At 44.1% G+C, this 12,174-nt stretch overlaps 1 protein-coding gene across 3 annotated transcripts in view; it reads left to right on the forward strand.

Annotated features, from left to right (window-relative positions):
* The first annotated feature begins 527 nt into the window (after nucleotides 1-527).
* The window catches only part of ADCY2 (adenylate cyclase 2), a 441,592-nt gene continuing 429,945 nt past the window's right edge, over nucleotides 528-12,174 (forward strand). For 2 of the 3 annotated variants that reach the window (XM_059063263.2, XM_059063264.2), the window contains exon 1: nucleotides 528-755. In XM_059063263.2, the coding sequence (XP_058919246.1) occupies nucleotides 528-755 (228 nt within the window). The remainder of the gene's footprint in view (nucleotides 756-12,174) is intronic. The other variant, XM_067030781.1, reaches the window with a different exon arrangement.

Raw genomic sequence — 12,174 nt, forward strand, 5'->3', positions numbered from 1 at the left:
AGGGCACGGTGGGAGCCCCCGCCCGACCCCAGGCTGAGACAGCGGGGCGGAGGTGGACCTTGCCCGCGCTGATCGTGGGCGGTCTAAGGGGGGGACCCCCGGGGCTGGGGCGCGGCCCCCGCCTCTCCCCGCCCAGCACGCGGCTGGGCGCGCCGGCACCCCGCCGTGCCCAGCGCGCGACCCGGCCGTCGGGGGGCGGCGCTGGGTGGAGGCCCGGCTGCGCCGCGCGGGGCGCGGGCAGAGGCGGGTCGAGCGCCCCCTGTCGCACCCGCCCCCTCCCGCGCGGTGGCGGCAGCGGCGCCGCCGGGAGCTGCCCCCGAGGCCGTCGCCCGGCCCCCGTCCGCGCGTCAGCGCGCCCAGCCCGGGGCGCCGAGCTCCGCCCGCGCCGGAGGCCCCTGCGCGCAGCTCGGAGCGCGGGCAGCGCGGCCGGCCGAGGCAGCGCGGGGCTGGGACGCGGGCGGCGGCGGGCGAGCGGGCGGCGCGGCCCCGGCCGGGCGCGCTCGGCGGGCGCCCCGTGAGCCGCCCCGATGTGGCAGGAGGCGATGCGGCGGCGCCGCTACCTGCGGGACCGCGCCGAGGCGGCGGCGGCGGCGGCGGGCGGCGGCGGCGACGGCGACGGGCTGCAGCGGTCCCGGGACTGGCTCTACGAGTCGTACTACCGCATGAGCCAGCAGCACCCGCTCATCGTCTTCCTGCTGGTCATCGTCATGGGCGCCTGCCTCGCCCTGCTCGCCGTCTTCTTCGCGCTCCGGCTGGTGAGTGGCCTCCCTGCGGGACCTGCCCGCGCGCCCCGGGGCCCCGAGAGGAGAGGGAGGTACCCGCCGAGCCGCGTCCCGCCCGGGGCAACCCCTAGGCCTGCGGCGCCCTGCCCCTCCTGCCTGCCCGCGGCCGACCTGGCCTGGGCGAGAACTGAGGGCGAGAGAAAAGTTTCCTCGGAAGGTTCTGCCCAAAATAAAGTTGCCGGGGTGTGCACTGGGTGGACGGCCCGGGTGTGCGTTTTCCACCTCGGCGCACCCGCTGGCAGACCCGCCGCGCTTTCCACCCGGCTCCGCTGGCCGCAGCATCCGCTCCACTAGGTCTGTGTCCATCCGAATCAGCCTCGCGCCTCTTCGCGAGGCCGCTGCCCAGCCCCTGAGCTGGCGTTTTAGTTATTTAACTCTCTAAAAAGCCTGCCTCGGGAAAGTGGTGAATGGCGAGGAGAAATGAAAACAAGTATATTAGTATACATATTTGCCTTTAAATCTGTATAGTTTAGTCCCATAGACAGGGCGAGAGGGGGTGTTGACCTGTTGTGCGTCTTCAGCCTCCAAGTGTATAAGTAACAAGCAACCGTGGACCGTTGCTTTCCTATTTCTAGAGAGGTAGTTAGTCCTGTTTACTGTTTTGCACAGGTTATTAAACTGGATTTCATCACTAGGCGCGTACTGCAACTCCACAGCTGATGTCAATTTTGCCAATTTATATTTTTCGAGTAGAAATCCTTGGCTCACTCCCGTGAGCAGTGAGGGGAAATCTGTAGATGGCGGTAAGCTTCCTGTTACTGATCTTTCTGTTGGTGTGGTTCAAACTTTTGCACCGCCTATGATATATATGTATGTGCAGATTGAGTGCCAGGCATTGATTAATCAGTGAGATATTTTTGGTGAGTGGTTGATCTGGGGATGTCTGCATCGAATGATGTCTTTTTAGCTTAGAATATAAACATACACCTATATTCATGTCCTCGGAGCAAAGGCGTGGGTGTTTGCTTTATTTCAACACGTGTGCAAAATAGCTGTCCTTGGGTTTTGGCAATTTATTCTTCATATCCTGAGCCAGATGGTGCTCAAATATTATGCATGGGAAAACTTATCATCTGGGTTCTTTAAAAAATGAAGTTTTCTTTTTCCCCACACTAGTCAAGAGGTGTTGTCTTCTGCTGGAATTCGATGAGATAAGAATAAAAATTAGAAAGTAAATAGAACATCACGATGCCACCGATCACAACTGTGTCTTTTATTATACAACCCAGAGCAGAGAGCACCTTAATTCTGTATTCTGGGTGTGAGTTCTCTGCAGTCTTCACACCCTTGTTACCAGCCTGGAATGCTCCCTGGAATGGCATCTTTGTCTCTTCTGACCACTTTTTGGGGCCAAAGAGGACCTGACGAGAGACTTCTGCTCGGTTTCGTTGGCAAGCAGGGTCTCTAAAAGCATCTCCTTCTCATTTTCATTCTTGCAGGGAAGAAAACACATCCCTTTTCCTCTGGAAAAAGCAGCCAGGACATTGCTACTTGTGATTCTGTTGAATCTGTAATTCAAACCCGTTCTGGCTGGTTCTCTTCCAAATGGAAAAGGAGGAGCAGGTGATGGCCTATTTATAGCACCATTAATATATTTAAAGACAAATGTGAAGTTCATGCTCCCCTACACACACCACTTTGTTTGCTATCATACAGATCTCTAACTTCTTAAACCTTGATCTACGTAGATGTTCTTGAATGGGTCGTCAGGGATTCAGCACCGTCAGCTGAAAGCTCTCTTCTCTAATTTGTCTTTGATCTTTGTGTTTCTTTACCCAGTTCCTTTATGTTCCATTTCACGTGGTGCAAATGCTGGAGTGGTATCTTTTTAAAAAGTTTATTCAGGCATCGTTACTTTTCTTGATAAATCAGTCATTCCCACACTCTCCTGGCATTCAGCTAAATCACTTTAAGTACAAAGCAGGCACTTCCCATGGCATGGCTGTAGCCCAGGGTGAGGTCCAGAGATGGTGGAATGGATCCTGTCCTTTGTTCTACCTAAACCATACTCTGACTGCTTTGTAAATCCTTCTAGGTGATGAGCTGTGCAGAAATGTTCCAGAATCAGGAAGGGTAACGTGGTCTGGTGGAAAGGCTACCTTCAAGTGGGCACTGGGGCTACTGGGCCTGGCATTGGGAAATGCATGGGAGGAATGGGCACTGTCCTCTGAAACTTGACCTTAGGAAGTACTGGCGCAGTTCTGAGGTCTGGACAGATCATTTTTATTTTGCTTTTAGTAATAGCATAAACAGCAGTTCCACTTTACAAAAAATGTTCTCCATCCATGTAGTCAAAGATGGCTAGGTTAGGAGCATTGGAAGATGGGACAGAGTTAACATGGAGTCATGTGCACACAGAGTGGGGTGAATTCATTTCTCAGACTGACCAGAGCTTGGCTTCCCAGAGATCTACACTGGGAGACAGAAATAGCTGCCTGGGGCCCGCCCAGGTTTCCACCTTCGAGCGCTTTACTAGGATCACTAGGCTCTGACGTAGTTCAGGAGCTCGGAAGATCTGTTTTTGCTGCCTGAAATCTTGGACAGATTCTTCTTTCCCATGAATCTGCCTGATTTTGATTTCCACTAGACTTCCATCAGTTCTCGTAGTAGAAAATGTCTGGTAACTTTCTTAATGCATATCCGTAGTTTTCTGGAACATTTGGATCACAAGATGATCCTGATAGTATCCAAGTACATAGTGATTTTTTTGGTATATGTAATTGCCTTTGTGTGAAGTGACTTGAAATATCTCTTAAAAGGAAAAAAAAGTAAGCTTTGTCTTGACTTAGTATTTCCCTAATTGGCATTATTCACAATCTGCTTTCACTTAATTTCAATCTATGGTCAATCTATGCATCTGCATTATTATTGATCATGAAGTTAAGGTAATCTGCAAATTATTTTTATTATATTTTAAAAAGTAAATTCTGAATTGAAACTTTACTGTCTTGCTTAACTATTTTCTACATAAAAAGTGATTAAATAGGGCTTCCCTGGTGGCGCAGTGGTTGAGAGTCCGCCTGCCGATGCAGGGCACACGGGTTCGTGCCCCGATCCGGGAGGATCCCACGTGTCGCGGAGCGGCTGGGCCCGTGAGCCATGGCCGCTGAGCCTGCGCGTCCGGAGCCTGTGCTCCGCAGCGGGAGAGGCCGCGACAGGGAGAGGCGCCCGTACCGGAAAAAAAAAAAAAAAAAAAAAAAAAAAAAGTGATTCAATAGGTTTAATCCCATATTTGTTAAGGAATATCAAGATGAAACAAATAGAACATATGATAGCATGTCTTGAATTTTAATATCTTGTTTAATAATATGAAAAATATTTTCTCTTGCTTATGATGGAAGTTTTTGATGATGGAACTGGGCACGGTGAACAAAATTAAATTCCCCTCTGGCGTGAGAGAACGTGGAACTAATAAGACCAAACTTTAAGTTCTACTTCTTATGAGGTAGCTTCATTTTCCAGGACTGGTTCTTATTACTAAATGCATGAAAACCTCCTCTCAGAATCAAATCCTCTCTCATTTATTATGTTCAAAATCAGCCAACTTTTCTCAAAATTTGCCCGTCGTGGTTAGGAAAGGCTGACATAAATTTTTTAGTTTGTCAAATACCAGCTAGCTCCAGCCAGATTTGTTTTGGTTAAAATTTATGATTAGGGATGGTCAATATTTCAACTGGAATGGAAAAATTTCATTCCCATAAATTTTAAGTAATCAGATATTGCAATAAAATAGTTTTTTTCTGTTTTTTTTAACCTGTTTTTTTTTTTTTTTTTTTTAGTTTGGTAATAATATCCAAGTGAGTGTATACTTTTATCAGTTTTAAATATGTAATATGTATGATTTTGACAGAATATGAGCTACCTTCTTGCTTTTACTGTGATTCGGTGTGCTAGATCTTTCAAACAATGACCACGTAAGTACTTCATTACAAATCAGTTTTCCAGCATCAGGTGTTTTTTCTAGGGGCAGATATATGAGTGTTTCTTTGCTCTATACATGGAGAAAGAATCCTAATTTTTCCCAAACGGATAAATGAATCCAATCATTGTAGAGGCAAATTGGATTTATTATTCCAGACATTATTTCAGCGCCCCTAGTGGGTGGAAGGATGAATGGGGAGAAGTCTTTCTTGGGGAGTGGAAGGCTGGAGAAGGCAGGTAAATATGTCTGACATCTCCTCTAAGGAGCAGGCAATTCTCTGCCTACTTTCTCTAGTCTCTTAATTCTGTGGGTGGAGGGGTAGTGCATGCTTTTAGGAATTGGAGTGGAGGTAGCTTAAAGATCCATCTTTCTGCGAATTTCTCTGTACATGCAGGAGAATCTTACTTGGCAGCTATTTGTAATTTGCAGCCAGTAATTCAATAAGTCACTTTAATTATGATTTAACTGTGGTATAAACAAGCGACAATGAAAAACTGTAGTTTTCTGCAGGAAAGATGGTTTCAGTTTAGAGGCCTAGCCAGAAGGGATTTGGAAGCATCCTGTGGATATTAAAGTGCATAATTAAATATATGCATGGTACCTTGCCTTCTTCATTTAAAAAAGGCAGAGTGTAATGGTTAAGAGCATCTATATGTGTTGGCATTTTGACTTTGTCCCTTTCCATCTCTGTGACCTTGGGCAAATTGTTCAACTTCTCTATGCCCCAGTTTTCTTGTTTGTAAAATGAAATGGTACCTGCCTTCTAAGGTGATGGTCCCAATCCGTACACGTGAAGTACTTAGAAGAATGCCTAGCACCGAGTATGCCCTCAGGAACTGTTGTCATTACTGGGTCTTCTGTAGTTGCATTTTCATTGTTGCTGTGAAAAACACGTAGTCACATAGTATTAGAGCTGGAAGGGCGCTCGTGCTACAGAGGAGGAAACCGAAACCCAAAGGCGGTGGCTCTTGTCTTTAAGGGTGCAGTTGTGGTGCTGGATGTCTGACTCTGCCTGGGTGAACTAGGCTGGTGATACTGCAGATCTAGAATCCCCGGCTCTGGTCCTAGCACAGCAGCAGTTGTCTTGTTGAAATTTCATGCTGATAGGAAAGTCCTCAAGCTTCATTCTGTGGATGGGGTTACACTTCCATTTTTTTCTCTTTTAATGTTAAAGAATTGTAGGGATGCTTCCCCACGATTAACTCACTGGGGTAGACTTCATTTATTTCCTTTATGCTGAATATTCCCGGGGTTTTCCCATTAAGCAGCAGGTGCATCTGTAACTTCGCTTTCGTCGGCCAAATCCCCGGCATGAATACTGTGGCCTGTAAAATCCATTCCTGTTGAGCTCTGTGTGAAACTTACTGGTATTTTTTAACTTAAACATTCTATTTAAAAGATAATAATGCTGTTAGAGCTGATCTGTTACTTCGGTAAAGGTGTCTTATGGTTCTATTAATTACTTGCATCTGTTTGTTCAGGAATTGCTAGTGATGGGACAGTCAGGGCTAGGTGCTTGTGCATAATCCACCGGTACCCTAGTTCCTTCTATAACTCGATGCTGACATCAGTGCGACCCACTGGACTTCACTCATCCTTCCCTCGCTGATATTCACGGAGTGCCTACTGGGGCCCGCACTGGGACGGACATCCCTCTGGGTGGCATTCCATCCAGAAGCAGCTCATCTTCGACACGCTGCCATTTACCTGGCAATACTAGGGTGGTCTGTTAGCCTGGGCGCCGTGAGCTCGGAGCGTCTGCATCTGGTCCTTTCTAGCTTTGCTGTTCCGTCCAGTGCTTCCCCTCTCCTCGAAGCCTCCTCCTCCCTGTGATGCTCATCCAAGTTCAGACTCTCCTTCTTGAGCTTCAACAGGCCAGCCTGTGCTGTGCATTCCTATCTGTATCGGTTGCAGCCTCTGATGCCTGCAAAGCTCATTTATTACATGAAATAATTTACCCACTCCATGACTGTCATCTGACGTGCAGAATAGTTTTGTCAGTTCTTCTTGTCTCCTCAACTGATTGTTAGCTCTTTCAAGGAAGAAACTTAGCACCCCCATATTTAATGCAGCACTCACCAGGTCGCAGGTGCTTAATTAACATGTATAATTTAGGGGGTAGATGCATTTTTCCTTAGCTGCTGCCATTCCCATTGTGTAGCCTCTTGTAAAGAGCATAAAACTGTCACTAGACCTGGATCTGGTCTCAGTGTTGTCACTTAGTGTTCCTGACAAATTAATTTATCTGCTGTGGACTAAAACAAATAACGCAACCAGGCTCAGGGAGATCTTCGGGGAACTAAGTAAGATGGATCCTGTGGACATTTAGCACAGAGCTGGGCACATGTCTTACCCAAAACAAATGTAGGTCATTTTTATTATTATACTTGCAGCACACAGGGACCTTGTCAAGGTCCCCTGTAGATGTATTTCAGGCTGACAACTAAATGAGTACTAGAATTTTTACACCTGGGTATGAAAGAACAGGGGATGTTTTTCTATTTATGTGATAAATGTGAATATAGCTTTGAGTTACTTTATTTATTTAATTTTATTTTTCTTTATTTTATATTTATTTTTGGCTGTGTGGGTCTTGGTTTCTGTGCGAGGGCTTTCTCCAGTTGTGGCGAGCGGGGGCCACTCTTCATCGCGGTGCGCGGGCCTCCCACTGTGGCGGCCTCTCCCATTGCGGAGCACAAGCTCCAGACGCGCAGGCTCAGTAGTTGTGGCTCATGGGCCTAGTTGCTCCACGGCATGTGGGATCTTCCCGGACCACGGCTCGAACCCGTGTCCCCTGCATTGGCAGGCGGATTCTTAACCACTGTGTCACCAGGGAAGCCCTTGAGTTACTTTAAAAACAGATGGAGAAGCATAGATAGTTTAATTAAAGTCATATTTTGACACAAGTTACCATTCTCTAGCACTAAAATTCTGCCAAATTGACACTGCTATTGGCCTTCATATTTTTTCAATTTTGTTAGCTTTGGATAATGTTATATAATGTAAAATGAACAAGAGTGGTAAGATAATATTTACCAGGCAGTTCCCTGGTGTCAAACTAGGAAATAGATACACATCTGGCAATGCTGGTTTGCAGCCACCAGGTGCGTTTGGGAGGAGAGAAAAGGATTGTTGAGTCAGCTTGTGTGTTTGATCCATTTGGTCAAATCAAGGCTTTGCTAATGTTGCTTCAATGCCCTATTTGTATAAAGATACAATAAAGATCACAAGGAAGGGAACCAGAAGAGGTTTGGAGGAAGACTTCATTTGTTCATCTGTTGCTGGCAACGTTTCAAATAATCATTTTTGCTCCCTCCTTTCACTTAGGCTTATGCTTCCATCCCCAGGTGCCGCCTTCAGGTGAGAGAGAGTGATGGGCCGAGTTATGAGATACTCAGCCTAAAAAACCCCATGAGCAGCCCTGCCAACTAGTTTTCTGACTCTGCCCAGGGCTGTAGAACGACAGTGCCAAGACAGAAAGAACGAGAATACAGACCTGGGTCACCACCGTTAGGAATGCGTAAGGCCAATTGTATCTTAGGGTGAACGAAGTCACTTTTTGCTTGAAACGGAAAATTTCAATATTAGCGCGATTAAAATCTATTGAATGAATAATTTATTGCATTTGAAACATACAAACATAAAGCACAATAGCTCCTTTTTAGAACGTTGAAACTCTTGAGAAGACTTCTCAACATGATGATTATTGTCTGAGAGAATTTTATGAATGAATCAAGTGTCTAGGGTAACCGCCCTACAGAAGGTTCCTGGTGGAGATGATGGCGAACCAGCACCATGGTGATGGGAGCCCTGACGGCAGGGTTTTGGGATTAGAATTTCTACCCAGTTCCCACCGGTGTCCTTTATCATCCCTCAGATGTAACGATGCTGGGATGGTACAACCAGGACGGGCCAGAGCTCATAGGTGCTGGCTTCCATTCCATGCTTACCCCAAATGCTGAATTACTGCGTGTGTTTTAAATGTACTGTATTATTTTTTAAGCTCTATAAAAAAAGGGGTTTTATCATACATACCCTATATATACCATGTGGTGTATGTGTGGTATAAAGTGGTGATCGAGGTCCATTTACATATTTTTTTTCTTGTGGAGAATCAATTTTTACTGATTCATTTTAGTTACTTCTTTCCCCAAATCTGTCATAAATCAAAATTGCATATATGAGTCGTTTGTTATGGGCTATCTTTTCTCTTCCATTGGTTAAGTTTTGTTCTTCTTTAATACACACACACACACACACACAGAGTATAATTACTAAGCTTTATAATACGTATTTATATTGGGCAAGGGAAGTAACATTCAACTCTTTGAAAAGGTTCTTGGTTATTATTGAATTTTTGTTCTTCCATATAAATTTTACAATCAACTTATTTTAACCTCAGTATGAAAAAACTCAAGTGGGATTTTGTTAGTGTTATATTTAATCTGTTGATTCATTGCTGATAATTGATATTTTATGATATTAAATTTTTCTATCCATGAACATGGGCCATTTCTCCATTTATGTGCTTCAGTAATGTTTTACAATTTTCTATAGGCTGTTCTTACTCCTGAGTACCAAAAGATATTTTGTATTTTATTGCTTACTGTAAATGATGTTTTAAAAATTATGAATTTCTACTTTTGTTGATGATGTAAAAGAATATAATTTTGGATATTATTTTATAGCTACACAACTCATCATATCCTTTTTACTACTGGTAACTGAAATGCAGATTCTTTCAGGTTCTCTACATAGACAATCATATCATCTGCAAATAATGAGAGTTATATTTCCTTTTTTTTTTTTTTTTTTTTTTTTGCGGTATGCGGGCCTCTCACTGTTGTGGCCTCTCCCGTTGCGGAGCACAGGCTCCGGACGCACAGGCTCAGCGGCCATGGCTCACGGGCTTAGTTGCTCCGCGGCATGTGGGATCTTCCCGGACCAGGGCACGAACCCGTGTCTCCTGCATCGGCAGGCGGATTCTCAACCACTGCGCCACCAGGGAAGCCCTATATTTCCTTTTGTCCAATCCTAAGGCATTTCATTTCTTTTTCTTGTATTATTGTACTGGCTAGAAGCTCTAATGTGTTATTGACAGAACTTGTGATTGAGGGTATCCTTGCCCTTTTTCCTAATTTTAAATAGAATTCCTTCATAGTTTATCCACTTAGGATGATGTTGGTTACAGATTTTTATAGATATCCTTTGAGATTCCCTTTTGTTCTAATTTATAAAAAAAGTTTAAACGTGATTGGGTGTTGAGTTTTTTACCAAATTGAGATAATTATAGGATTTTTTGTTGTTTTTTAATGTCAAAGTAATGGATAGTAGTTTTCTATTATTGAACAATTTTTATATTCCTGATACAAACACAGTTTTTATGATATCTCTTATAAAATGTTGGACATGAAGTACTAACATTTTTTTAAGATTTTTGCAAGCATATTCTTTGGTGAAATGAGTTTGGAATTTTTCTTTATCAAATTGTCATTTTTCTTTTATAAGTTTTTCTGGTCTTATAAAATAAATCACGGAATATGCCTTCATTTTTAGTTTTCTAAAAGTTTTCATTATGTTAGAGTTGATAGACTTTGCTTAGAAAACCACATGGGTTTGTTGCTTTCTTTGTAGAGAGATTTTAAAATTTCTGTTTCAGTATCTTTGATAGTAATAGGATTATAGTATTTCTAACTTTACTTCTCAAGTCAGTTTCAATAAGACTTTTCTAGGAATCTTTGCATTTTGTCCCAATTCTCAAGTTTAATGGCATATATGTGATAATACCGTTCTCATTTTTACACGTTACATATAGTATATCTTCGGGTTTTATTTATAGTGTTATTTTTAGGTGCTTTCTTTTTTTACTTAATCTCATCAGATGTATGTTTTGTCTTAACATACATTAAGACAAAACATTTGCATTTTTGCTTTCTATCTTTATTACCTCTTGTGTCAATCAGAACATATTAAAATATGCTATGAAAACAAACAACTCCAAAATCTTAATAGCTTAACACAATAAAGGTTTATATTTGGTTCAGGCTGCACAGTAAATTTGAGTCAGCAGAGGAATTCTCTCACACCAGTCACTCAGAGATTTAGAATGAAGGAAGTTGCATCCCACAGTATCCTTCCTTCCTTGATTGCTATACTAGGGAGGAAAAGAGTGCTTCACTCTCTGGCAATTGACATCTTCCTCATGGAAGTGACACATCACTTTTATTCATTTTTCATTGACCAGAGTAAGTATCCTAGTTATCTTTTGCTGCATAAAAAACCCCAGAAAACTTAGCGGTTGAAAACATCAACATCATTTATTTTCCTCCTGAATCAGCAATTTGGGCAAGTTTGGCAATGGCAGCTCATCCCTGCTCCATGTGTCAGCTGGGATGGCTTAAAGGCTGAGAGCTGGAGTCCTTGGAGCCTTGCTCACTTACATGTCTAGTGGTCATTGCTGGCTGGTAGCTGAAACTCAACTGGAACTGTTGGCTGGAACACCTTCACATGCCTCTCCACATGGTCACTTGACTTCTTCACAGTATAGTTGCTGGGTTCCAAGAATGATCATCCTCTAAGAATCAAGTGGAAGTGCATGGCATCCTTATAATCCTGTCTCTGAAGTCAGATAACACCCCTTCCATCATGGTCACAAAGAACTGCCCAGGTTCAATTGAGGAGGACATAGAATCTCACTCAGTGAGAGGAGTGCCAGTCACATATGGGATGGGATGTAATCATGGCCCCCATTCGTGGGAAATACAGTCTACCACAGTACCTTACATAGCACATGAAATTCCCGTATGCCTACAAGGAGGATGCATCAGTTAGCTTGTTCTGTGTAACAAACTGCCTCCAGAATTAACAGACTGGAATAACTATTTTATTTGGCTCACAATTCTGTGGGTCATCTCTTGGTTCTAGCTATTCAGTTGATCTCTGCTGGTCTATCTCTTGTTTGTGTGGTTAGCTGGCAGCTGGTGGGTCATTTGGTAGCTGGATCATCTAAGGAGTCCTCATTGACATATGAGGCCAGTTGGCAGGCTGTCAGCCAGGGCTGTTGGATAGGGAGACAGAGTCACTGGGCTCGTTTAGCAAACTAGCCTGAGCTACTTTGCATGCAGGGTTCTAAAGATCAATGAGGAAGAGGGCAAGCCCCAATACCTAAGTATTTTTACGTCTTTGTTTCATGCAACTGTTGTCAGATTGTCCAAAGAGAGTCACATGGCCAGGGCCAGAGTCAGTGTAGGAGGGAATTACATAAGGGCTTGGATATAGGGAAGGGACTTAGTGCAGCCAGTTTTGCTGACAAAACCATAACAGAGAGGTGAACTAGAATGTTTAACAGCGCTATTACTACCACAGTGCACCTACCTGGTCACCAGACATTTAGTTTACTCCTTCCTTAAGAAAAGGCATACATCCCTTTCTCAAGAGAGACCACTCCAAAGTTATATCCACTAATAGCAA

The sequence above is a fragment of the Kogia breviceps genome, chromosome 4 (genome assembly GCF_026419965.1).
Source record: "Kogia breviceps isolate mKogBre1 chromosome 4, mKogBre1 haplotype 1, whole genome shotgun sequence".
Classification (NCBI taxonomy): Eukaryota; Metazoa; Chordata; class Mammalia; order Artiodactyla; family Physeteridae; genus Kogia; species Kogia breviceps.